At 51.2% G+C, this 27,771-nt stretch overlaps 1 protein-coding gene and 1 long non-coding RNA gene across 18 annotated transcripts in view; one reads left to right on the top strand and one right to left on the bottom strand.

The window, feature by feature from the left end:
* Positions 1–27,771, bottom strand: part of TIAM2 (TIAM Rac1 associated GEF 2) — a 323,817-nt gene that overhangs the window by 10,643 nt on the left and 285,403 nt on the right. For 15 of the 17 annotated variants that reach the window (XR_013555828.2, XR_013555829.2, XM_078447496.2 and 12 more), the window contains 4 exons: positions 5,469–5,648; positions 2,157–2,225; positions 1,462–1,587; positions 509–617 (listed from right to left, as the gene is read on the bottom strand). Coding sequence is in view for 15 of the 17 variants with exons in the window: in XM_078447496.2 (XP_078303622.2) it covers positions 509–617; positions 1,462–1,587; positions 2,157–2,225; positions 5,469–5,648 (484 nt within the window). In the remaining 2 variants the exon portion in view is untranslated. Of the gene's footprint in view, positions 1–508; positions 618–1,461; positions 1,588–2,156; positions 2,226–5,468; positions 5,649–18,609; positions 18,948–25,424; positions 25,654–27,771 lie in introns of those variants that run through there. The other 2 variants (XM_060616982.3, XM_060616981.3) reach the window with 2 other exon arrangements.
* LOC132667782 (uncharacterized) lies at positions 19,060–26,331 on the top strand. Its single transcript, XR_009605355.3, has 2 exons — positions 19,060–22,520; positions 23,809–26,331. It is a non-coding gene; the product is annotated as an uncharacterized LOC132667782 (long non-coding RNA).

Genomic DNA, 27,771 nt, shown 5'->3' with positions numbered 1-27,771 from the left:
AAAATAAATTAACATTAAAAAAAATTTTTTTAAGTGGAAAGATGAAAGGTATTTCAGTGAGAGGGTGTGGGCTGTTAAATGTTAGTTTTTTCCTGGTTCCACAAAAAAGGCTTTAAGTTTAGTTAACACTTCTTATGAGTGCAGTGATTCCTTGGGCGTGAGAAGGTTAACAAGGAAGAAACAAAACAGCATAGTGTTTTCTGTCCCCATCCAGGGGCTCATGGTTCTGAGTTTTTAGATCAAGGCATTTGGTAAAAAAGAATCCAGAGGTAACTGAACAGCAAACTGACACATGGGAAAGAAATTTCTCTGCTCTTAGGACGTATCTTCACTGTTGCCAATAAACTGAAATAAACCGAAAAGTTTCCCTTTAATATCTCTCAATTTCAAGGTCAAGAACGGAGCAGGATCAATCAAAACTGCATTTATCCCTACTTATTACATGCAAATTTACTCTGTTAACAATTTAAAAAAAAAAAGCACAGATATAAAGGTATGAGCAACTTACCTCGCTCTAGAACCTTCTGTACTTTGATATGATTAGCACAGAACCCGCTGTACAGTTTAAAATGGTCCGCGTAATAAAGGAAAGAGCCTCCAAGGGAAAACAGTAGTTTCTAGAAGGGGAAGAAAAGTCACATTGGTCATGGTTTACTCAACGTCTGCTGGCCCTGGCGTGGCCTCTGACTACTTCAGCGCATCCGTGGCATCTTTCAGACACCAGAGCACTAATGCCTCAGAAAATCACCAAATGAAATAAGCCCAAGACTGTGCCATTTTCACGGCAACGGAGAACGGTCTGGTATTTCCCTCACAGATCTTTAGTTTGATCGAAAGCTTTCTGGCAGCCGAGCCTACTGACACTACAGGCAAAGGGCAAGAAAGTTCTACCAAAATACACCTGACAAAATGGGATACGAATGACCGGAGAGGATAACTAATCAGGCCAACTGTGCCTTACTCGGGACAGATGCTCTCGTCTGGGTACCGCCCTGCCCCCTTTCTACCGTCTGCCTCCTTTCCTTCCCCAGAGGGGCTCCTTCCGGGTCCCGGATGGTCACACTGGAGACGGGCTCCACAGAAGAGAGGGCTCCCTCAGTACCACCGACCCGTGTCACAGGACCCATGTCCCCGGGTCACGGGACTTCCTGAAAATGGAGGATGAGACTCAGGGCCAGCGCTCCCGCTTCGCAAGCAAAGGCCCCCTTCGGCAGACTTGAGTGAAGAGCGTGGGCACGGTCAGCCACCAGGCAGACTCCACAAAACCTGGGCCACCCAGACTTCTGCTTCCAGGGGCCACTCAAGTGGAAATGTAGCCTCTCACCAGCTGCCACAGGAAAACAGCGCAACGAAAGCACCGAACTCACCTTGTCGGCAGTCAAGGGACACTTTCTTTTCCAAGGGCGGACGCCGCACTCTACCCACCCGGTTCTGCTTTAAACCTGAGTCAAAACTACTTACTCTAAACTGTGAGGGAGTTTCAAGGGTGTTAAAGTCCGAGGCGGCTGAAATCCCATCCTCCAGAGTCTCCAGAAACACCTTCTGAAAGTCCAGCATCTCTGGCAAGCTGCCGAACAGTGACTCCATCTGCATGAAGGCCGGGATTGAACAGAGGGCATCAGCGGTGGGGGTGGAGAGGGGCCGCCCCAACGAATCCCCAGTCCTTCGGGGAGCAGCAGACAGAAGCGGATCCCTGAACGAAGGCAGCATATTCCCCCTGGGACACCGTCTGTACACAGGGGTTTACAGCTCCGGCTCTGGCAGTTCCAAACTGACTTTTTAAACGGATGGAACCTTTTCAGGATTCAAACTGGTAAACGGGAGTCAGTAGCGAAGAACCAATTACGGAGACTGAACACGAACAAGTCATGGATTAAGGAGTGACTCTGGGCCACGCTTCCTACAAAAAGGGCGTGAGCGTCCTGCATTTACAAACTCTTGCCGCTGGGCCTCACGTGGCAGAGGCCACATAAACGGCTTTGGAGGAGGCCACGCTTGGTCCCTCTGACGATGCTCAAGTCCCGTGTGTTCTCTGGGGAATCAGGAGATATAACCTCCGGGGAGGTCCACTAAAGGGCAAACAGAGACTAACCCGTGCGTTAGTGGACGGCGGGGGGGGGGGGGGGGGGGGGTGGGGGTGGCAGGGGACCGATTACCTCGTCTTGGGTGAGAAAGGTCTCATTCTGAAGTGGCTCCAAATATAATTCAAAGAGGCAGCTCAGATCCTGAAACGTGGAAGAAAAGGGTCTTTATCACTCATGTCTCCAAAATACCCAAGAGTTTCCAGCAACCCTGACCACAGCTCCAGACTCCCACTGGGAATGACGGAATCGTGTCTTGTTGCAATTCGTGACCCTGAAAGTGGTTACTATCAGGGGCGCCCGGGCGGCTCCATCGGTTAAGTGTCTGACTGCGGCTCAGGTCATGATCTCATGGGTCATGATCTCATGATCTCTGACAGCTCAGAGCCTGGAGCCTGCTTCGGATTGTGTGTGTGTGTGTGTGTGTGTGTGTGTGTGTGTGTGTGACTCTTTGCCCCTCCCCAACTCATGTTCCGTCTCTCAAAAATAAACATTAAAAAAAATGGGGCGCCTGGGTGGCGCAGTCGGTTAAGCGTCCGACTTCAGCCAGGTCACGATCTCGCGGTCCGTGAGTTCGAGCCCCGCGTCAGGCTCTGGGCTGATGGCTCGGAGCCTGGAGCCTGTTTCCGATTCTGTGTCTCCCTCTCTCTTTGCCTCTCCCCCGTTCATGCTCTGTCTCTCTCTGTCCCAAAAATAAAAATAAAAAAAAACGTTGAAAAAAAAAAATTAAAAAAAAAAAAATTAAGTAAGTAAATAAATAAAACTGGTTACTCTCATTTCTGCCCTAATTCACATGGGCTAATCCCACAGTACACGCAGCAGCTGGGTCACCTACTCTGCTTAGACAGCTTGGTGACAGAGCCACTCCTTCTGTGGACCGGTGCAAGGGGGCATCTGCCTCCCCTCGGACAAGGGGAGCTCTGGCGAGGCACTTCTGTCGGGCACGAGCACCCCTGCCGGCTCCCCTGGCTTCCTCCTCTGTACCGGGGAGCATGGTGACAGCCCCACCACGGAGCTGAGAAGGACAGGACGAGACCTGGGAAGCTCTTCAACTCTGGGGTTGACGCATTAGCACAATTTTGAACTCTCGTATTCAAATGCAAGAAAAAATGTCCAAGGATCAGCGGCCTATAATCTAGGCCATATTTGAGCCCCCAGTACACCGGGCCCCAGTGGTACGGAACAGTGGGAGTTGATGGCATTTATACAACTCCTTCCATAAATGGTTTATTTGCGATAATTTGAAGCCAAGACCAGGATATAATTTTGTAATAGGAAAGATTTTTTTCTTGTTTCGCTTATTCTGAAGAATTTTGAGTATGAAAACATTAAGTGATCGACTACAAAGTCCGTTACTTTGCTCTCTCATTTTACAATGGAGAAATCGAGACCCAGAGAGCTTTCTGTAAGAGCCCGAAGCCTCCAGAACCTTATGACATAGATTCTGGGAGCAAGCAGACAGGCCTGGGAGGCCTTTTACTATTTCGCAACCAACAGCTCCCTGGCCTTCCCTCCCTCACCATCCTCCCCGGCGACTGCTTCCGAGCAGGGAGGTGTGCTGAGTTACTGAACCGTATCTCGAGGGAACACACAAAGGCTGAAAATTCCAAGTTGCACGCATGCAGGGATCAAGGTTAGACGAACAAGTAAAATCCCGTGTTAAATGTCAGCCACGAAAAGAAACCACAAAATAAAAACGGTGTGTGTGCGAATCACAAGAGGCACCGGGTGCTGGTTATTTTGTGAGAGACAGTGACAGGCTGCCCTCTTCCCTCGTGCGGCCGGTGCTGCTCGGCGGGACTTACACGCCTCGAGCAGGCAGGCGCGGAGCCGGACAGCTGCAGCCCTAAGGGAACAAAGTGCAGGTTTCTTGCAGAGAGAAGGGTCCTTCCTGTCTACCTCACCCACAACGTCCACCTTTATACCCTACCAGCATCTCAGGGAAACCAGCCTCCCGTGCGGCCTCACGGTAAAACGGAACATCAGCGACAACAGGAAGGGGACTTCAAGGAATTCTGCCCTTGAATCTCGGTGGAAAGCTCATGGCCACCCTCAAGAGGCCGGAGGGTCTCTTGAAGCCTCAAACCACAGCGCACAAAGCTGCTTGGGAGAGGCCACCACGGTCACAGGAAGATCCAGAAATCTAGGCTGAGCTCCCCAACGTTCACATCATCCGCAGGACAACACGTAACGGGACGTGAAATTAAACTGTCAACTCCATAGCTTTCTTTTCTTCTCTATGGGACCAAAAAGAAAGGGCTCTGGGTAGTTTTCCTGGGCTACGTGTGTATGAGGCCTTCAGTAAAGCCCAGATAAAATGACAGGGACACTAATGAAAGGGGAAGCTCAGGCCCGTCTCGCGGAGAAAGAAGGTGACAGCTGTGTCTGTGTGTGCACGCACCTGTGCAGGAACAAGGGCACGCCCGTCTGAGACCCGGGAGGACGGAGGTGGAGGGGACGGCCCCAGGCCAGGCCGCTGCACCGAGGCAAAGCCAGGCGGGATCCTCTGCCCACTGCCTTGCTGCTTCCAGAACAGGCCAATGAAGTGAGCTTACGGTACTACCCGAGCCTCAGCAAATACTTAAAGCAAAAGAACTCTGTCTTCCCTTCCCAGGCTCCAGTGCTCTTCGTAAAATATGTCTCTCAAACTATAGGGGCACCTGGGGGGCTCGGCGGGTTAAGCATCCAACTCGGGATTTTGGCTCAGGTGGTGATGTCACAGTTTGTAAGTTCAAGTCCCGCAAGGGGCCCCATACCCACAGTGTGGAGCCTGCTTGGGATTCTCATTCTCATTCTCTCCCTTCCTCGCTCCCTCTCTCTCAAAATAAATACATAAAACTTTTTAAAAATGTGTCCTGAACTATTTACTGAGGGCTTCAGAGATAAATAAGTGAATGCTTCGGGTGCCGAAGATTCTCAGCAACCACCCGTCCGCACGGGCGTGGGAGCGGCCACGTGTAGGCCAGCTGCTCCAGCGTGGGACTCTGTCCCGCACGGTGACCTCCACCAGGCAGCTCTGGGGGCCGCAGCAACAGTCTCCTGGGAGCAAGCTGTTCCCCAGTCCCTCCTCCCCTAAGTGCTCTCCGGCCCCCTCCGACTCCGCCAGGAGACTCCCTTCCCACAGACCGCACACGATGAGCTAGAACATGTTTCCATAGTGAAAGCTACCGTGGTAACCAAGGGAGCCGAGGAGCCCATCCTTCCGGGCCCTCCCAGCTCCTGCACCCTCGCCCCCTCCCCAGCGGCAATTCACCACTTCGAGGGGCAGGGGGCTCCGTCAGGACTGCTGGGCTTCGGGGCGCATGCGACCTGGGGGCCCCCCGCCCACATACCGCTGGCCGCCGCGGGGCCACAGAGCCGGCAAGAACGTGCGGAGTCGCCCGTTACCTTCACGTAGGACTTCTCCGTGTCCATCAGCTCCTGGATGACTTTCCGGAGGCGATCCGCATCGGAGAGGTGGCGAGCCAGCGGCCTCGGAGGTGGCTCCCGGGTCCCCCTCGGCCCTTCCATGCCGGTGGTCTGCGAGTCGTTGAAACTCCTACACAGCGCAGCGATCTGTTCGGCGCTCTGGGAGGCGGAAAGACGGGGAAGGGGACGTTCGGGGCGCGCTCCGTTTTGGCAGCTTCCCGGCCAGGACGCAGGCGGTGCTCGTCCCTGCCCAGCGCCCTCTCGGGGACCTGGGGGGGGGGGGGGGGGGGCGACAACCTAGCACAGCCGGGTTCATTCATCTCGGACCGCTCTGGCTACCGTTTAAGGTAACGGGAGTGAAGACAGGGTATCTACGTGGGATGCGTTTCTGTTGTCAGAACAGAACAGATGGCTCTTTCGTACCGAAACTAGAAAACACGGCACAGGTTGACCCTTGGTAATGGAGGTGGCTCTCAAACCAAGACCGTGGCTTTCTCGGAGCCCGCTGGGGAGACCCCCTGACGCGGCGGCCCGACGGCCTCGGGAACGGCGTGACTGCGCGAATTTCGGGGCGACCTGGCCACAGGGGCTCGCGGCCCTGCCCCCCGTCCACTCCCCAGCCCCGCGGGCTCGCGCCAACAGAACACGAGTGAGCGGTTAGAGCGGCTGCACCTGCCGGGGCCGGGCGGGGAGGCAGAGATGTCCACTACCCTGCAGGGGGCGGGGGCAGAGCCCCACAGAGGGTGCAGACGGGAGCAGGTGACCTGGCCACCCCGGTGAGTGCCGGAGAACAGGGGTGAGCAGGCTCCCTGGGAGGCTTCGGGATAGTGGGGGCAGTCACACACCGAGGGGACGAGAGGAGTGGGAACGTCTGGGGACCGAGAGCCAGCTGCTACTCGGATTCCAGCACAGCGATCACAAAGGTTCTCGAGGGGGGCCCCCTCGTCCTGCCTGACGTCGTGGCTTCAAGGCTCAAACGGGTCTCCTCCTGTACGTCTCCACGGTGCCTGGAGCATCACCAGCCTACACTCAGCGTCCTCTAACTTGCCTCTCCCTCCACCCCACCCCTGCACAGGCTCCAGCCCACGTAGCACCTGCCGGCGAGTAAGCCGGCCAAGGGCAGGGCCCGTGCCCGTCGCTGCCCCGAGTGCCCAGCAAGCCCTCAGCTCCCCCCCACCGCACGGCAGTGTTACCGAGTGACAAAGCAGTGGCCCCGGTACGCGTGACGAGCGTCCACCCGTCTTTGGCAACTTGCCGTCCCTCCCGCAAACTCCCCCTCCTTCAGCGTAAACGCCTTCATCCCCGACCCGTCCCTCAGGCCGAAGTCAAAAGCCGAGCTTGTCAGGACCATCTCCTAGTGTGGAATTCATCCTCTCGGGGACGCTTCAGAACACGAACAACTCACACAAGCATGTGTCACGCAACCGCAGTGGCCAGACGCACACCCGTTAAAAAAGCTGGCGCCTGATGACCTGAAGTGCCTCGGCGGAAAAACAGGGCACTGCCGCCCTCCCCGGTCCCCCTCCCGGCTCTACCCTCAACACTGACCTTCCGGTTCATCTTCCAAGCTCAGCGGGTGTCACCCGAGGGCCCGCTCTGCCTCCAAAAGGAAGACAGGTCCTGCCCCAGGCGATCACGTAAGAAACCCCAAAGCGCAGCCAAAGGCAGAGTGAAAACCAGCCCAAGCTCGTGCGGAGCAAACGGAAGGGGGAAGACGCGGCAAAGCAACGGGAATCCCTCCACTGTGTGCGAGGCTTCAGGGGAGAAATGGGTCGTCCCACGGTCCTGGCAGGAACACACGCGCTCCAAGGAAGAGCCAAGAATGAGCCGGAAGTGCAGTGAGGAACGAGCAGGTAACGTAAAGACCCCAGCTCAGGGGAGTGACCGCGAGCCTCCTCTCCACCCAGATGTCTGCGAGGAGAGCCCCCCAGTCTGCTGGGCCCTTTAAACAGAATCATTTCTCTTTTATTTTCACGTAAATCTTGGTGCCAAAGTTCAATCAACCACACAGCCGGTACTGGGCTTCCAAAGAGCCCATGGTGAGTTCGAGCCCTGCGTCAGGCTCTGTGCTGACAGCTCAGAGCCTGGAGCCTGCTTCAGATTCTGTCTCCCTTTCGCTCTGCCTCCTCTCCGGCTCATGCTCGCGCTTTCTCTCTCCCTCTCAAAAATAAACATTTAAAAAACTGCATCTTGAGGGGCGCCTGGGTGGCTCAGTCAGTTAAGCAGCCAACTTCGGCTCAGGTCATGATCTCACAGTTCGTGAGTTCGAGCCCCGCATCACGCTCTGCGCTCAGAGCTCAGTCTGGAGCCTGCTTCGAATTCTGTGTCTCCCTCTCTCTCCGCCCCTCCCCTGCTCATGCTCTCTCTCAAAAATAAATAAACATTAAAAAAAATGCATCTTGATTTATCAAAACGCCTCATTTCATGTTTAAAACAACCAAATCTTATGATTCATTGCTGAAGAGATTCCAGCACTGTTCAGCCATGCCCCAAAAGCCAAATGACAGATAGTAAAAGCCAAACAGAACACTGTAGCCAAAAGGCGGCTTTTCTCTCTTCCGGGACGTGAGCATCATTAAGGAGCCCTCGGAAGTACAACGAAACCACTCCAAGTTGTGTGCACCCCCTTTCCAGTGCACCTCAACCCTGGCCACGCATGAGCTTCGTGTCGGGAGCTTTAAGAAACACCCACGGCTAGATCAACTGGCTCCCAATCCACATGTGAAGCCCCTTGTAGGAGTATTGTCTTAATTTTTTTTTAAATGTTGATGTTTATTTATTTTTGAGAAAGAGACAGAGCACGAGTGAGGGAGAGGCAGAGAGAGAGGGAGACACGGAATCTGAAAAGCTCCAGGCTCTGAGCTGTGGGCAGAGAGCCTGACGCGGGGCTCAAACCCGTGAACCGGGAGACCATGGCCTGAGCCGAAGTCGGCCACTTAACCGACTGAGCCACCCAGGCGCAGGAGTATTTTCTAAAAGCTTCCCAAGTGTGGCTAACATGTGAGCCACGTGACAACTACTGGTCTACCTATCAGAATCGCGAGCAATCTCCAACTGGGCTTCCTGGGGGCAGTGCTGCCTTCAGCCTGACACGCTGTCCCCAGGGTCTGGAGTGAAGGACAGCCATATAAAAAATTTACAGACTGAGCTCCTGAGACCGAGAAAGTAGCCAGAATCACACCCATGACCCTGGTATTCCGTCCGGGTCAGGCCCTCGACGAACTGAGCTCAACAACCCCAGATAATAATGATACGGAGACTCCCAAAACTCACTCATTTGAAATCTCTGCTACTGCTATTTGCGCCGCAAGCCCAGACAATGTAATTTTGCAATTCTGACAAGTCACAGCTTCCAGGGCTATGGAGTCTATATTAAGTTCACATACACCGCATAAAATCTGACAAAACGCACCATAAGTTAATGGCAGCTGGTGAGCTTACAGCTTCACGTTGCTGGGATGTCAGAATCACACCTAACGATGCAGTGTTAAAATAACGAGGTTTTAAAAATAAAGTATCCTTGCCATTTCGGAAAATCAGAATCCGCTTTAAGAACGCTTCTGGGAAGATGAACGTGGAAAAGTGAGTGTTAGTGGAGATTCTGAGAGCAAATGAACATCTTAAGGTACCATCAACGAAATGCTGGAGAGCTTACAAAGTCCCCTTCCTCACGCACAGCACTTTCACCATCGTCTCAGGCTGGGGGGTGGGGGTGGGGGTGGGGGTGTGGGGACGGGGCGGGGGGGGTCACTTGGGCTCAGGAGGCAGGAAGTGGAACAGAAAGAAGATGGACACCAATGGTGTTTTTACGTTGTATCTGGTTACGTTTCCGTGCCTCTATTCGTAGGGACAGGCATCAGCATTGAACGGTTAAAGGCAGAATTTGGAGTGTATCTGCTAAGCAAGTTCTAGGAACGGGGACTACTTTGGATGGGCTGTTTTCACACCCAAAACGGTGACAGTGGCGAAAAGCACAGGCAACATTCAGGGGCCCAGGGTTCTTTCCTGGCTCCGCCCCCAGTCCTCGGCACAGTCCCGGCAACGCTCATTTCTGAGCAACTTCCCTAGATCCCTAACCCATCTGGTAACCCCTCGGATTGCCATCTGGGTCACGGAGTAAAGGGCACTCACATTTGCTGAGCACCTGCTATTCGCCAGGTAGACCCGGGCGGCGGGTGTTCTCCAGAATCTGCTGGCATTTAATCCTCTCCGTGACGGACACTGTATAAACGAGGGGCCCGGAGGTGTGGGCGAGACCCTGACGGCACAGGGCCACCCCATCTAGCTCTGCAGGGTGCCCACCCCTCCCGGGGATCTGGCAGAGCAGGAGGCAAAGCAGATGTGCCCCTCCGCCCCTGCCCATGTGGTCACGGCGTCCTGGCCCCGACAGAATCCAAACACACTCCCGGTGTGCTTGGGATGCGGCCACCGGCCCCTGGGGGCCACCTCTGCTCGGAGAAGCAGCGTCGTTTCCACACACGACAGCCACATCTTTTAGAAGGCTTCTCTGTACCACCGTCCCAACTCCACCCTGGGAATGCTGCTTTAAAAACGACAGGCGTTCACCAGGCAGGGCTGTGGGTGCGTGAAGATCCCGTAGCCCGACAGCGCGTGCCTGTGCAGGGTCACGAACACCCCGCCTTCGGAGGCACAGCTCGGATTAGGATTTTCCAGTTTGCAGGATCCACGCTGAGAAACTTGGGTTCGCTGTGGACCTCCTTTTTGAAAGGAGAACACGAAATGAGTATTCTCTCTGTGAATTCCTTTCAAAACTTAAATGGAGTTTTCCCTGAAACTATGCTGTATGGAAAAGCAGGGCTGCTGACCAGAACGAAATTTTTTTCAGGACCTGAGCTTACACTAAGGCTGATCCCTGCTTGAAAACGATTTGATCTTATTTACAGATGAAGACCATCTCACGGAGGACTCTGGCATGAAGCGCCTAAGCATTCTGGACACACACACACACACACACACACACACACACACACCCCCCCCAAACAAACAGAAAACGAACTTGACTGTGGTAATTATTTCACAATGTTTATGTATAGCAAATCATCAAGCTGTATGCTTTGAAGATACGGTTTTCTCAATTATATCTCAATAAAATTGGGGGACAAAAGAGATCTGAACAGTTTTGGGGTTTCGTTTTGTTAGGTTTGGGTCTGCTGTTTTAAATGTATGGATAAGGACCCTTTGCTTCCCTATACTAGGGCTGCAATGGCTCGTTCTTCCGGGAGCCCCATTCTCCCAGGAGCAGCCGCAGAACAAGGGGGATCATGCCCCCACGCCCCAGATGCTCCCCAGAACGCCTCCTTCTCAAAGCGGCTCTGCGATGACCCTTCCAACCCGGACACAGTGTAGTACTTTTTCGGCAGAAAGGTGTTGGGCCGGCTTCCTCCCGGCTTTGGATGAATAAAATCTGATCCCCTGGGCGTGACACTTTGATGTTTACTTTGCTCTTATCTGGAGACGTGGCTCCCTGAGGCTTTTCAATTTCACCCTAGGATTTGGGTCTTAAAAGGAAAAAAATCACAGTGGGATAAGCACATCGCAGCGTCCAGAACTGTTGGGAATGATGAGGGCGATTTCGTAGCTACTCCATGAGCCATCAGGAGGCCTGCATGCGGCAGGGGCCAAGCTTGGCCTGGGCTCTCTGGCTCCGTCCGCGGCCAAGACCCCTCACGCAGGGACTGCCAGGACCACAGACTGGTTCGTCACAGGCATCTAGTTGTACTACTCGGGCCCCCAAATACTTTCAGCCTAAGAAAAAGGGCTGAAAAGTGCTGTATAATTTGGAGTAATATTTCACAGGGAAATATTAAAGGCAAGTGACCACATTTGCAGTATGCACTGTCCATCCTTGGTTAAGGAGCATAAGGACATTACCTTGCGGGGGAAGATCTGTAACGGACTTAGCACGCAGACCTCAAAGGAAAGATCCCTCGTGCTGTCTAACTGGTCCTGTGATGACACGTGGTGGGTCTGGCGGATCCCTAGCTGCCACCGCGTCCTCTCCCTGCACCACACAGAACAGCTGAGACCCAGCCATCGCCGTGGACCGGATCTGGTCTGGATGACGGGCACAGGGTTTCGCTATGCCAGCATACTAAGCAGAAGAATTAGATTCCTGCTACTTCTATCGCCCTTCAAAAAGAATGTTGGAAAAAATAAAAAGACAAGCTTCAGACTCTGGGCAAATGGCCAGTTATCAAGGGTAGCCTCGCCCTGGGAAGGTGTGGTCAGCATGGTGTGTGTTCTCATGCTGTGCACGGAAAACCTCCCACTCGTCCTTCTGGAAGCTTCACCGGGTCTGCACGACTCAGTGATCTGAGTGCAACTATGGTGTCGGCTGTCACATCCTAGCTAATTGTCAGAAAAGTTCCCCTTAGTTTAAAACAAAACAAAAAAAAGGAACAGCTAAAAACCGTACAAAGGACTTCTTCTCAATTTACTCTGCACTTCGTTAAGGTCCCTAACTTACAGAAAGATCTAATAACACCCCCAAATGGTCTCGGCAGCGGGAATCCAGAAGCAAAGGGATAAATGGCTTCCCCGGAAGGCGAACTGGCTGAGACGGGCTTCACCCCACAGGGAGCAAGGGTGAGCCCAAGGCCCGCAGGAGCAGCCGCAGACACCCTCCAGCGCCCCCTCAGGGCCAGGTCAGACTATGGGGTGGGAGCTAAGATGCATTCAAGGTGATCCAATTTCTCTATGGGGGGCCTCTCCTCTTAGTGATACAATTCCTAAACAGAAAACTCTAGGGGCGCCTGGGTGGCTCAGTCCGTTAAGCATCCGACTTCTGACTTCGGCTCAGGTCATGACCTCACAGGTCGTGAGTTCGAGTCCCGTGACAGGCTCTGTGCAGACAGCTCAGAGCCTGGGGCCTGCTTCAGGTTCTGTGTCTCCCTCTCTCCCTGCCCCTCCGTCGCTCATGCGCGTGTGCTCTCACTCACACTTTCTCTCAGACGTTAAAAAAAAAAAAACAACCTCTAGAAAAAAACAGCCTGAGGTTTTTAGATTTATCAAAATGGTACAAAAAGGATGAGGAATCACTCACACTGTTTTCTAGACCACAGGGTTCTCTTTCCAAAGGCAGAAGGAACGTACACTGTAAAATTCAACGTGAGCTTATGTCACAGGAGAGCCCTTACCTTACACGGAAATGTAAAGATGAACCTAATAAACGAGGGCACAGAAATGCACCGAGGTAGCACACGACAATCACCAGTGACGGGACAGACGAGTGCCTGCTGACTGCAGGTGGCCACGATTTAGTGCAAAGGGCAGAAAGCAGGCCTGCATTTTGGAAAGTAGCTCCTCATGGAGATTACTACGAACATACGTGCATAGATTTCCTAAAAATGGAATGATATATATCACAAATGCAGTGTTAACCAAGATATTTTTATCCTTTGGCTCATTTCAATTTTCCCTTTTACAGTGGTTTAATTTTTTAAGTATTTTTAATGAATGGACTCCTTTCCTGTCACTTTAAAAAACTGATCTGCGGTTGCAAAGGCTCGGAGGGTTCTGTTTCTTTGGACACGGTGATGAACAGACGACACAGTCACTCCGCTCGCAGGGCCCCAAGGCTGGCTGGGCGCGCTCTGAGCGAGCAATGCGCGATGACTGGTGCCCAAAGAGTAGGTCCTGCAGAGACAGAACAGAGACCTGCCCGGGTCGGAGCGAACCCTGACCCCACGCGCTCACGGACAAACAAGTTCTCTGAACCACACCAAGTTTGGGGCCAGAAGGAGCACGGAGCGCACCAGCAACTGCAGGCCAGTACAGCGTGGCCAGACGGTCACGGCCAGGCAGGGGGCTGGACCTCAGGGGCGGGCAGGGTGACGTGCCGTGACACAGTGGCAATCCCTGCCACCTTACGGGGGATGGCAAGGTAGCGGTCGTGGTGGCACTGAAGACTGGGGAGCGTGCACCCCCGCGAGGCAGCCCATCACCCCCGTGCCCCTTTGCATCACCCCGCTGTACGGGCAAAGCTCAGGCCAAGGGCCTCAGAGCACGCGCTGGACTGAGATTTCCAGAACAGTTACTCTGCCCAAGACTGGAGGCTTAAGCACACAGGCTCTGGAGATGCAACCCCGGCCAGGGCGGCTCCCAGCTGTGTGGCCGTGACTGATCCCCCCTGGACTCAGGGTACTCGCCTGGAAAGCAGGGATCACATGTCATAGGGTCCTGGTGACCAGTCAATGAGGTAAAGCGTAAAAATACTTAGCACAGTACGAGGGATAAAGACCAGGGTTCAATAAAAGTGAACATCTGCACAGGGAGTTGAACTGGCCAAGTTTTGCTATTGTCAGGAGTACAGAAGAATACACGTCCTCTGAATCCCCTGAAGGAAGGGCCACAAAAACCACACTTCACGATGACAGCACTGTCTTGTGGAGCCTCTGCCAGACACGCTCTGCTCTAGGTGCTGAGGGTGCAGCCCTGACCCCCCAACATGAAAACCTGGACCTTCCTGAGGAGGAGGAGGAGGAGGAGGAGGAGGAGGAGGAGGAGGAGGAGGAGTCGGGGGAAGGGCAGAGAGAGGCGTGAGGATCACAGAGGAGGAAAGAGGGAGGCAGGGGACACACAGCATTTCCCACCTACGGAAGGGCTCCGGGAAACCAAACAGGGCCACCCAGACGGCCCGGCAGGGCCTGCAGCTTCCACAGCCGGTGGAGAAGCCAAGTTTGTGCAAACATCCCAGGACAGGCGGGCGGCACATCTGTGTGACACGTGCGTGCACCAAGAGTAGAAACCCAGTGCGGGCGGCACTCGTGAGGGCAGAGCCCGCGGAGAGACTGGGGCTCCCAGGCAGTGGCTTCCAGGGGACAGAGCCCTGCCCCTGAGACACTGCTGCCTTCTGCTCCGTTTCCTCATTTAACAGGAATGAGTACGATGTGCGGTCTCTGCCAAGGACGTCTCAAGGGCTAGGGCAGCACCCCTACACCACCGGGCACCCGCTGCACATAAACTCCGGGGCATGTCAATATCACCCATAAGCAGTTTACACAGAACGGCTCATCCGATCTAATATATCCTGGCCGGGCACTGCGTTTTCGCTTTCCCAGTTTTCACCCAGAAAGCAAGCTATGGCTTACGTCCGATGTACAGTTAAAACTGCTCATCAAGGCAGATGCATGTGGGCCAGGACTTCTTGACTTCTAAATGCAAAAATACGGAGCCGGTGGGGGCGCCTGGATGGCTCAGTCAGTTGGGTGTCTGACTTCGGCTCATGTCATGATCTCGCGGTTCGTTGAGTTCGAGCCCCACATCGGGCTCTGTGCTGACAGCTCAGAGCCTGGAGCCTGCTTCAGATTCTGTCTCTCTCTCTCTCTCTCTCTCTCTCTACCCCATACCTCCTCACATTCTGTCTCTGTCTCTCTCTCAAAAATAAATATTAAAAAAATTAATTAAAAAGTTTTAATTAAATTTAATTAAAATTTAATTTTTTTTATTTTATTTAAAAAATAAAAGAGACTTCAATAACCCCATTCCAAACAGACAGGTGAAGGAAGGGTGGATGGATCATCAGAACAAAGGTCAGCAAACTAAGGCCATTGGGCCAACCTAGCCCTCCATCCACTGCTGTAGATCAAGTTTTATTAGCACTCAGCCACGTTCATTCACCTGTCCATCATCTATGGCTGCTTCTACCCTGAAATGCCTCAGATATTTACTATCTGACCCTTCACCGGGAAAGTTTGCCAACTCCTGATATAGAGAGATGCACCCAGATCAAAAGATTCTTCTGAAATCAGCCTTAATTGAAACTCAACATACCCTATAAAACTATTCTGAAAATTTTTAGTGAGTCAAGTATAAATTTAAAAAATGACTTCGATGTTATTTTTGAACAGTACATGACATCTTAATTCACATGCAACATAAACCCTCTTACATCCTATGCTTTCAACTGTGTTCCAAAACACAACAAAACACCTGCATGGTCTCCTGGCTCAGGTGCAGGGCTCTGAAAAAGGACTCAAATTCTCTTACTGGCTTTTGCTTTATTTTGTGTTGCTTTTCGATGGCTGAGATGTTTTCCTGTTTGCCTTTCCTGTGACTTGGGGCATTTAGACCTGAATTTAAATTCTTTCTGTGACTGTATCATTTAACATTATTTCTAAATATGTTTATCTGGTTAAAGAAGTCTCTAAACCAATGCCTTTCAGCGAATTTTTTTTTTTTTTTTTTTTTGGAAAATACATACTTAACAAGGAGTTGTTTCCTACCAATACTGCCCTCACCCACATTCCCACCCAGAAGTACTGATTTCTGGCTCAGTTCCACTTCTAGTCTCTTCCTTCAGTATTCTGTCACAGCCTACTTTCATTCTGGCAATCACATAAATTAGTTTAAACTTGTGTATCTACCCTAACTCTTCCTTCAGCGGTTAAGGTCTTCACCGAACATTCTAGTCGGTTTCTGTGTTTCCTGCCTGTTTTCCCAAACACAACATTTCCATTCGAGAGCTAGGTCTCTGACTTTATTCTTGGCAACTGATAATATATTATTGAAGCAGTTTTTGCAGGAAAGGTCTTTAAGTGTTACATATTCTGAGGATTTCCCGAGTAGAGATTTTTTTTCTCTATCACTGGATTTGAAGGAAAAAAAAAAAATGCATCAGTATAAACGCCAATTGTAATCACAGTCTTGACCAACTAAAGCTTTGATAAATTCGTCAGCTGCCAATTTTCCAGGCAAGTCAAGTCTACATGATAAATGAAAGAAGACAATGCAGCTGAATCCTGAGAGAGGGACATCGCACACATTCGGGGTTGACGGTTTAGGCTGGTGTCTGGCTTTGCCGGGGACAGTTCTTGCCCAGCAACCTAAGACCAGACTCTCCCCCAGCTGAGGCCTCTCCCCTCTTCTGGGGTTCCCTAAAAAAGTTATTTTCTTTCCGGTTGCCATCTACGTGGGTTCCTGGTTGCCTAACCTAGAAGAAGAAGTAGGGTAGCACCTGGTTCCTAGCTGCCGACCAGGCCCTCAGCTATGCAAGCAGTTCTAAGGGGCTCAGTAAACTGTAACGTGGTTGCACCCACTCCGGCACATTCCTTGAGCACCTTGGCTTCTGGACCGCCTTAGGGTTGCATCCCCAAGTTGTATCATCTGGTTGGCTTGCTCTATCTTCTTTTGGACCATTAGCCTCGGGTCTGCCTACTTTCAGAGGCCCGTGTCCACAAGGGTGTGTGTGGGGGGGGGGGAGGGGTTGCAGGGGGCTTCACGGCAACGCAGATGATCAGAGCCGATGGTAAGTAGTCCCCCTAACGCTCTTTTACTTAGCACCCCTTGCAGTTTACAAAACCATTTCTCACGCATGGCTCCTTGTTAATTTCGCCTCCTCGAAACTGTCATGGAAGATCTAGTCTTGTTCTTTTTAACAAATGAGGATATAGGGACTCGGGGGGGGAGGCAACTTCCCGGAAGCCCACCCACCAGCAAGTGAGGGAGGCCGCAGCACGCGGGTCCCATGGCCGCTCCACTTCCCGCCTGGCCCAGCCATAGCAAATGAGGACGCGAACATCGACTTTCTATCCCACCTTGGCACAGCAACAGATGAAATCCTTCTCGTGAATCCCATCTCTGAGATACCCCGCTCTCCAAATGTAAACTGCAAAAATGCTGTCTGGGATAGCCTTGGCCATGGGGACAGAGTCCACGACAGGCAACAGCAATAACACTCAGCCACTGAGTGAAGGGCGCACCAAACAGCCAGCGTGCTTGCTGCTGCCCTGGAACATTCTCTCTTTCTGGGACAGGCAGAAGGGAGTATGTGCGCTGGCTTGGCAGAACGAAGGGGGCTACTGCCTGCGGGAATTTGATACAGACAAATTGTGAATTCTTAAAAAGCTTTCTGGTGCACTAAAACTTCACCAACTACGATCTCTTACTGCACAGCAAACCAGGCGGCTGCCTGGACTGAGCAGCATCACAGGACCCCCACCATCGCTTCAGGAGGAAAGCAGCCAGCTCTTGTCACGCGCTCCAGCGGCTGGTGCCTTTGTGACCCTTTAACAGCGACACTGACCTCTACCGACTGCTGTTTCAGCAGGTTGCATGGGTCAAGGATGACCCTTAGTCTCTTATGAAGAATGGTGTGGGGGGTAGGGAGGGAGGGTCCAGGCATCATGACTTACCTGAAACCCACCACATAAATCCCTTTTGTGCTTACGAAGGCCTGGATTTTCAGTTCTAATACTTGGCTGAAAATAATACTTGGAATCTGGTTTCTAAAACAAGTGTAGCTTTTGGAAGAAAAATCGTAAAAAATATAAAAGGTAAATTACCTGTTAATACACTGACCACCTTTCTCAGGCATGGATATTGCCAAATGCTACGTGCCCTGAGTGAGCACAGACACAACCCACTTGCCACCCCCCCTTTTTTTTTTTTGCTAGATGTAATAAGCAGCCTTATAATCAAGTCCGTCACATTACTCTGGATTGTATCTTATTGACAGGGCCTCAAATGAATCATCTCATATGGAACACTGTCTGCCTCATGCACATTTATCTGAGACCTTACCATCAACCAATCTCTAAACTCTAACACTGAATAAATAATAGAAATGAGGTAATAAAATTCAAACTAGAACAACAATTACTTTTGATAAACAGTTTGGCAAATTTTAATATTTTTTTAATGTTTATTTATCTCTGAGAGAGAGAGAGAGAGAGAGAGAGAAAGAGAGAGAGGAAGGGAATGTGTGCAAGCCAGAGTGTGAGCAAGGGAGGGACAGAGAGAGGGAGACACAGAATCCGAAGCAGGCTCCAGGCTCCGAGCTGTCAGCACAGAGCCAGACACGGGGCTTGAACCCACAAACTGCAAGATCGTGCCTGAGCCCAACCAACTGAGCCACCAGGTGCCCTGACAGTTCTGCAATTTGATCAAACTTCTAGAAAATGCAAGTCAATCAATCCTAAGTAACCATAGCCCTGTCCCCCTGGGCGAGACGCCAAGCTGATGGCCTAAGGAAATGTACACGGACAGGCGGGAGCCCAAGCAAAACCAGAAGATGCCAGAGATAACGTGACCATGACAGAATATAAATTGAAAACTTTTTTTTTTAAAGCCTCAGACATAGAAAATTGATTTTAAATCTCACCTGAGATTACTGGTTTGATAATCATCTCTCCATTTTGGAAACTAATCCATAAAATCATGTGTTCAAGATCTCGCCAGGCAACTCAGAGGTGAGCGAGGACAGCCTGTCCCACCCTGGTGCCTGGAACGGCAGGCTGATGCTAGTCTTCTCATCTGACCACCCCTTGTGTCAGAGCGGAATGAACCGTGAAGGAACTGGATTCTAGAAAATCCCAAACCCAACTTGAGGTAGCAAGGCGGCAGGACTCGAGTGACACCACGCTTGTGGTTTCTGAGCGGTTGGCGCTGGAACCCCCAGCTGCTGCAAATGCCAGGCCAGGACCTTCTAAGCTACTGCACATCTAAGAGCTTCCTCATCTGACATCTGTGTTCTGAAAGCACAAGAGAACTTAGATGGCAACAAAAAAAAAAAAAAAAAATCAGTATGAAGGAAGGTGAGTCATGGAGGAGGAGGGATGCATTCATTGGAGGCTGAATAAACAAAAAAGGGAGAAGGAGGCGTGACAACAAACAGAAGAATGGAGAGGACAAAAGACAGATCGGGGGGGCGCCTTGAAAACCACACCTTCGGTTTTCTCTTGTCTCCCACATTAGTGACGAATATATTTTGTTGCCTGGTCCTTCGTGTTATTATCAAGAATAGCAGGAGACTGATCTGCGAAATGAATAATCCAAGCTTTCCTCTGGGCAGTTAGAGGCCGTTGAGGGGGTGAAGTGTTCCCAGCAGGGTCCCCCAAAACCTCTCCCCCCTCAGCGCCTCGCCCCTACCACAGTGGGACTAAGTCATCTCTGAGCTGACACTACAGAGGAAATTGCAAAATGACTCACAACTTCTCAGAACTTTTCCAACAAGCAAAAGCAGCTACCGTGTGGGGCTGGGACATTATCAAAAGGTGAGAATCTGCTGTAAGTAACAAAGGCGCGAAAAGAAAGCACAGAGACTCAGACACATTTGCGTTTGTGCAGCACAAGCGAGGTCCTCACCGGACTGCAGCGTCTCACACACAAGACACGTAACGAAGGCATAACAGGACGTCTCGGGCCTCTCACCAATGACTGACATGTGGGAATGCCTTTCTGGGGGAGATCCCAACAAATGATTAAACAAGTAGGTGACGTTATGCCAACCCCCATTCTTGGTAAATACTGAAGGTAAGACAGGTAAGCCTCGTGGTGCCCCAAGAATGGGCAGCCAAAATTAGATAACTGTGGCTCTTATTCCTTCCAAAGACAAGGAAAGCGGTGAGCAGCATGCCTTCGCAGGCTGGCTGACGTGATGGGGTCAAGGGGAAGTTCCTTCGGTGCCCTTGGGGAAACCACGGGATCCTCTGCTGTCTGATCATGCCCTGAACTAGGCATGTAACCACCCCTCTGGTCCCACAGACAGCTGTTGATTTTTTACTAAAGTGAGTTCCACAAAATGTTGGGTTGGGGGTCAAGATCTAAATTTATGCCTCCCCCCACAAAAAAAAAATCACATTTTTTCACTAATTACAGAAAACGAACTCCTGAAATGTTAGGACACCAGCACATAATGTTGCGATTGGTATTCACCACTGTAGGGATGTCTAACCAGCACATTCAATGCCCTCCTTGGTCTCAGCCTCACAGTTTTTGCCACCTGGGGTGGGGTGGTTATTATGTAATGTTCCTCAAGGTCTCTCAGCACAGAGATAACGAGGCATTAATATTGCCAAGCCTGCCTCACCAACCAGACCTGAAGATAAAGACAGAGTTCAAAATGCCACTTGACTAAAGAAACACAGTGCTTCTCATTCTGTAACTACCTGATAATTAAGTCTGTAATGTTAATGATGTTGAGTCAAGACAGAAGCTACATTACTCAGAGGCTCACCGAAGTCAGAATCATGAACCTAGAGCCCACAGAGTCCTAAGGGGGGAAATCTGTGGACGAGAGTCATAAGATGAGCGAACTCCCCAGAAGTGCACACGGGCGGCTTCTCAAGGACAAGAGCGATTTCCTGAGGGTCCATCACTTTTGTCAGCTGCTCAACGATCCGCCCCAAGTAATTTTTCTCAACCAGGTTAAGAGAGGAAAAGCGTAGCGTGGACGTGGGAATAAAGCCCCTAACCATCCTCAACTTTACTTTCCGTTACTTTAAACCTCCAGACATCTTACAGGTTTTAACTTGAGTTACTGCGAAAAGGACAATGTAATTAACCAGTGTTAATTCTAACTGGGTTCTTCTAGAATCTATTTTTCTTTTAAGCGTTTCTCTGTGTTGAGGAGGAGAAAAGGCTGTATCAAGCAAAAGACTGCTTCAGATCAGGTGCTGAGGCAGACAGACAGACAGAGCCAGGATGGGCCTCCACAGCTGATAGACCTACCCGCCAGGACACAGATGTAAGGAGTCTGATGACCTCTCCAAGGAAAAAGGATTGCCACGTGAGACTTGGGGCCAACCCCACGTGCTCTTCTTCTGAGACCAGCCAAGTCCAGAGGGCCTCCCCTGAGAACATGCAGGAGTCTGCAAATGGTGATGATTGAAAGCAGGGTTTGGCCTGAGACTCTCTGCTCAGACTCCCTGCTTTCTTCTCCTCCAAAATGGGGGATAAAGGGCGCCTGGGTGGCTCAGCAGTCAAGCGTCTGATTCTTGATTTTGGCTCAGGTCATGATCTCACAGTTCGTGAGTTTGAGCCCTGCATCAGGGTCTGTGCTGACAATGTGGAGCCTGCTGGGGATTCTCTCTCTCCCTCTCTCTCTCTGCCCCTACCCTGCGTGCTTGCTCACTCTCTCTCTCTCTCTCAAAACAAATAAACAAACTTAAAAAGGGGGGAGATTATTCTGAAATTATTCTGTCTCCAATCCAGGAAGCCTAGAAGGAAAAGAAAGATGGAGAAACGGATGGCTGAACACCATGGAGGCAGAGGATGAAGGCAAAGGAACGGGACAACCTGTCCTCCGTGACCATATCCAAGAGCGTATGACCCACTCTGCAACCACCATGGGCCACAGGGAACCTGCCACCCACCGCAGTCCTGGCAGGCCAGGCCCAAGGGGAGGTTCCCAGGAGCACGGCTACGGGTCCCTTTCCGCCACCCAAGATACAGGGAAGCAGGCTGGCTGCTCTTTGGACATGGGCCTTTGCTTGCCTCGGAAAGGTCGAACACACCCTCTTACGGTCTCCTCTCGGAGAGGATGGGGGCAAACTCCCAGCCCCCGCTGTTTAAGGAGAGGAAGGGCAGGGAGAGGTCTGCACCAGAAACCAACGTGGCGAGCCAGGGTCATGTCTGCAGCACGCAAGCCCACGAGGGGGCCTGCGGCTCTGGGGAGTCTCGAGGCACCTTCCTGTGAGTCACGGACCCGGCAGCGTGAGGAAGGGGTGTAATTATCGCTTCAGCACTGGGGCTGCTTCCGCCGCCAGTTCATTCCAGAGCCACTTCTACCCGACCAGCCCACCCGGCCGCGGGCTGATTCTCACTGCGGCGCGGGCATGGCCTCCTAGCAACTTCCTCCTCCTTCCTCCCTCCCTGTGCGACTCCCAGGGTGACTCCCCGGGACAACGCTTTCTTGTTCCCATTAAGACCGGGACGAAAGGTGAAGTCTGGAGGAGAATGAGGAAGCAGGGGCCTGAGAGAGGCAGGAAGGAAAGGGCTGGGGGTGGGAGGTGGTAAACAGGAAGAGAAAGGAAGGAAGAGTCTGGAAGTGAAACCAGTCACATTAACGAGAAGGGAGGGGGAAGACAGGGACTAAACAGCCTCACTGGAGTCAGGTGCCGTTGTGCCCACAGCACAGATGCCGGGACAGAAGAGCAAGAGGGGCGTGGCCAGCCCCAGGCCAACCTCCAGAGAGAGCTAACATCCTACAGCCTGGCTTCCAGACCAGCTTCCTGGGTTCCACACAGCCTGCTGCCTGAACGAACGTACTCTAGGCCAACACAGGGCACGCAAGTATGGCTCCCTGTGGCCCCCACACCCCGGCCAAGCCTCACCCGACAGGCAGCCTTGGCCCCTGAGCTTCCAGGGTCTCCCTGGCCAAGGCCCAGACAGCCGAGTGCTCATTGGACGCCACCATGTTGCTGGCTCCAGTGAGCCCACAGCTCTGCCAATGGCAACGGCCGCCTTCCTACTTCCCAGTTTGCTGGCTGGTGCCCAGCGACACACTGGCCCAGCACAAACCCCTTTAGGACCCACCCACCGCCTCCCCCCGCCACGATGGCAGCTGGCAGCTTGTGGCAGAGAGTGGGGAGAAGTCAACACCAGCAAGATTTCTTCCCACTGCCTACTTGTTGACCCCACTGTTTGTCCTGTGACCCCCTGGACGAGCTCTCCCGGCCCCAACTGCCTGCTATGAAGCCACTGGGTCAGAGGGTTCACTTCTGGTTCTCGATGCCACCCCACTTCCGGCTACCGGCCTCCCACTGTCAGCCTCCCTGCACCCTGAGCTGGGACTGGATTTTCTTTCTTTCTTCCTCTCCCTCTCTCCCTCTCTCCCTCTCTCCCCTCTCTCTCTCTTTCTCTCTCTCGCATCCAACACTGAGGGTGACATCTCTAACGGCTGAATAGAGCACGTAAGTGATCCCTGGCAACAAAGACGACAGGGCTCTTGTGTGTTTCATGCGGCAGGGATGTCCCTTCCCGCCACACCCAGGGAAAGAGTTGGCATCTTCATGACGTACCAGCCCTAATGATCAGAACAGACCGAGAGCAGGGTGCTAATACCCTGGAGCTAGAAAGATAGTCAACCAAAAAAAGCCAATGGGCGCTAGAGAGATCAAATGGCCTCTTAGGCTCCCAAGAAAACTAAGCATAGTTGCTTCCAACAAATCCACCAAGCTGCCAAGTCCCGGCCAAACGGATGTATGGTGTCAGAAACGCAGAACAGTGTGTTTGACAGCTGGGCAGAAAACTCGCTCAACTTGACCCTTTTTAGCCTGTACCCCTGGCACCTCTCTATGCCCTGAAGAGACACCTCTCCTCCAAAAGGCCCGAGTTTGTAAGACCTCCTGGACGGGCCGTGCCTCGGGCTTCACTTAGCCTCGCGGTATTCACGGCCCACTCCCGCTGAAGAGAAAGGCAGACCTAACATATACTATTTTGTTGAATCATTTGAAGCCTAGCACTCTGAGTAAGAAACGCCAGCTCAAAGATGGGCGGGTTTCGTCTTTGTGCAAGTGACAGACAGCTAAGAGGACCCAGCTGCCAAGCCCTCGGTTTCCAATTCTTTTCTATCTCCTAGCACAGCTCAACGGGATGTGACCACCCGACACTCGCTTCGGGAAGTCCGGGTAGCAGCTGAGATGGGCAAGTGGCGTGTTAGGCGCACAGAATGAGAGAGCATTCCGAACCCCGTACGTGCCTGAGACACAGCAGGAAGGACCCCTTAGCCTAACAATCTCTCACACGTGTGCCGTGATGGTGCAGAATCCACTCAACAACACAGGGCTGGTGGCATTGTTATTTTTGCCCACGAGTGAGGACACAGAGGCAGAGAACGGTTGGGTCCCTTGCCCCGGGTCATGCAGCGGTACAGCCTGGTGGACCGGAATGTAGAGTCAGGTTTCCAACCATCAGGTCTGGTACCACTGCCTGCCTGGATTTATTCTCTGTGCAAGATGATCGTCTCCCCACTGGAGACCGTCAGACCCCAAGTCATTTTCGGGGACGATGGGCCTTGCTTGGAAGATGCTATCATTCTGTTCGTTCATACGGGGATTATGTCAGGTAACGTGCATTTAGAAAGAGGTACGTTCAGTTCTTTAAAAAAGGTGATGATCATCCTAATCCACTGAATAGCCACCATGTAGAAAGACCACAACTTATAAATTATACTTTAATTTCACTTTTTAACTAAAACATCTCTTGAAATAATGCAAGAGACTCAAAGGAAAGTAAGAAAGATGTACAACTCGAGAGTGCTAGAAAACAAATCATGTGTTGTCCAATAACCTTTTCCGCTAGCCTCTCAGATAGGCAAGCTCCTAAAAGGAATTCATGCAAAAAACTCAAAAGGTTAAGCTAAGTGGGTGAGCAGGCCTTAAATATTAAATGCAAATTATGTTCCTGCTGCGTTGTGAAACCCAACCATTAGTGCATGTCCCTTTTTTCCCACCTTGCACAAATGAAAGGACACAATAGACCTTGAGCATTATTAAATTGCAAAGAGGACAACACAGTCGTCACGCTGTGTATCTGCAGATTCCCAAATGCTCTCTGTTCTATCAACACAACGCCTACGAACTGCAAAAATAATCACTGTCAAAGCTGCACTAGGTGATTACATAAAATTCTTCTAAAAGGCTGGGGAAAAAAATATATTTAATCAGGAATAACTAAAGTCAAAACTCCGCTTACCTCACAGAAAATGGTTTCAGTTTTGTGGATTTTCTTGTACAGCGTGAAGTCCAATACGAGCAGTGTGCTTTGCTCCAAGGAAATCTCACAAAGCATAAAATTATTTACCGTCCTTAAATTATTCCTGTCTCTTGTCAGGCGGATTTTACAGAGCAAATATGTGGAATTTCCGGGCTTTCTGACATGATTCAAAAGGACAAAACTACTTCGGATATCCACTGAAAAACCCTTGCCACATAGGAACGAGAAGGGAAAAGTCGACGATGCCACGGAAACCCTAGAACCCTAAAGAAATTTCCGCATCCTTAGCTGTAAAGAGTGTTTCAAGATTACAGTCAGGATCCCTTCTGGAAAGAAAGGCATGTCTGCTCATCCGCCTACCAATCTATAGACATGTTAGACTAAAATCAACTTTCAAGACAGAGAAAAAGGAAAGCATGCAAGCGAGCCCACACTTGGATCAGAATCCACCCCCTGAGATCAAAGCCCTCGCTTACTTACACGCTGTGCATCGGAAGGAAAAGTTCAAAGAAACCTGCTCCCTCTGGGAGAAGCGATTGCATCTACGGTCTGCCTGCCGTTGGGAAATGAGGAAGAGGCACGTTCTCTCCCTCTGCTCTCTCCCTCCCAAACTGTTGTTCCAAGTCACATTCGCAAGGACGTCCTAGCGCCACCAAGCTCTTCCTCCGAGGCAGCGCTGCCGGCTGGGGAAGCTCACCCCCCTTCTTCTAGATTCCCACCCCGTGCCCAGCCTGCAGGCTCTGGGCAGACGCCGGGTTAGGGCACACTCAGAGCCCACGGAGCCGCAAAGTACCACAGTTTCAGAGTCAGCTCAGAGAGAGGGAAACGGAACACAGGCAGTATTTCTGCAGGGACTGCTTAACACACCTCAAGCTCCCAGAACAACCCAGAAACTCTCTCAACCCCCTCACCCAAAGAGAAACTGTTTATTCCTTTCAAAATCCAAACTATTACAATAGTGCAGGCTAATTGCTAACAATGCTAGGGGGGGAAAAAAGGAGCCCCCACACGGGAGAGGTTGACAAGGGCACACAAAGAGCTGTGACAGTAATAGGCACCCTTGAAGAGAAAGAAGGCAATCAATTATGAACCATTTGTAGAAATTGTGGGGCTGTCAAAAGCCCCACTTACAGCTGTGCTTCATCAAGCCAGGCTGCACTTGCTTTTCAAGGGAAATTATTCCTTATTTCAAGGTCTAGAATAGTATTAGTAAAATATCCCAAACAACTCGGGTTCAACCAGGGTCTAATCTGAAAAGAAGTTAATGACCCCTGAGAAGACTCGAGGGGCCAGAGCGGGAAGCCAGGGAGACAGAGGCTGGTCTCCTCTCTGGAGATCGACCACCTCCCGTGGGCACTCGTGGGACAGGCCTGGGCCACGCCCAAAAGATCCACACCCAATGTGTGGACACACATCGCAGAACTCTACAACCACCACTGGAAAACAGAAAAAGACTGCTTTCAGACATAACCTGATGTTCCCAGGGGGCTGAAAATATGAATACAGAAGATGGTGTCTTTTAGTTCTCAAATTCAAAACTTTCTTTTCACTAATACACATCACAATGGTTACTTTTGATGGTCACCCGAGGGACAAAGAACGTGTGAACTAAGGAACTGCCAGGCATTTCACTAGGGCTGTTGAGAAATGTACTGAAATCCATCGTGACAGACCGGTAGAGGGGCTTCAGATCTGACAAAGGAAAGATGATGGTTACTCCAGGCTTGAAAGCCATTGACAGCAAGGCTCCCCACGATCATATTCTTTCCATATTGTTTTCTTCTGCGTTCTTCGCTTTCTCCTTTAACCACGTTAGCAATGACAACCAAGCTCAGATAGCTCCAGTTTCAAGCTGAACCACAGCTTTCCTCCTTTTCCTAAAATTTCTACCTAACGTGCCGATGTTCGTTTGGTAAACGCTCTGTTTAGCTGTGACCGGCGTTGTTAACTGACAGAGTTGGGAATAGCCTCCACGCGGGTAACTTTTGCGTATTTATGTTATGGAACCTTAAAATAAAGTTTGAAAAAAGAACTTAATTTCCTTCTTAAGAACTTGAATATGGAACTCAAGTAGACTGCGACAGAGAGGAAATCATTATCCCTCGTGGTGTTAAGTGATTTCCCCCAAGCTGCCACACTGTGCCAGCACCCCTCAGGCACACTTACCTTAAATAGACGGCCTGGCTTCTAAAGCGTTTCAGAAATATTTGGGGTGTGTGTGTGTGTGTGTGTGTGTGTGTTTATTTACAAATTTTAGCCAAAGCGATCGAAACACTTCCAGTTGGTGCTCTGGGGGGCATTACTTAAAAAAAATAATAACTTAGCTATAATTTCGGGTTCCCAAAAGTAAATAACTCACTAGAGACAGAACAGAGACCTAAGACTAAAAATGTGGACAATTTCAGGCTAGAAGAAACTGCATCCTGGAGGCACAGCCAGACCAGAACAGGCACCTGAGGGTTTTATGGGAGGAATCGGCAAGAAGAGAGACTTCAAAGGAGGTGAATCAGGAATGGGGGCCCAGTGCAAGGAGGGTGAGAGGAAGAAGAGGCGGGAGGTGAGAGCCCATCACCTGAAGCGGGCAGGCTCCAACCCGACCCCCTTTTCCACAGTGACCATCACCAAAGGGTGTGCCACATGGCTGCTCCCCAAAGGGATTGGCCCTAGTAGTAGTAGTCTAACTGAGCAGACCGTACGTAAGTTTTATTTTAATATTTGCCATAGCTTACATAGCTCCATTCTTATTTCACATGTAAGACAAAAGCAAGAATTTGAAAAGAGGGTTATGTCAAAATCAACTAAAACTGGACTACGTATTAAAACAGAT

The sequence above is a fragment of the Panthera onca genome, chromosome B2, assembly GCF_046562875.1.
Source record: "Panthera onca isolate mPanOnc1 chromosome B2, mPanOnc1 haplotype 2, whole genome shotgun sequence".
Taxonomy (NCBI): Eukaryota; Metazoa; Chordata; class Mammalia; order Carnivora; family Felidae; genus Panthera; species Panthera onca.
This window is presented reverse-complemented; position numbering and strand designations above follow the sequence as displayed.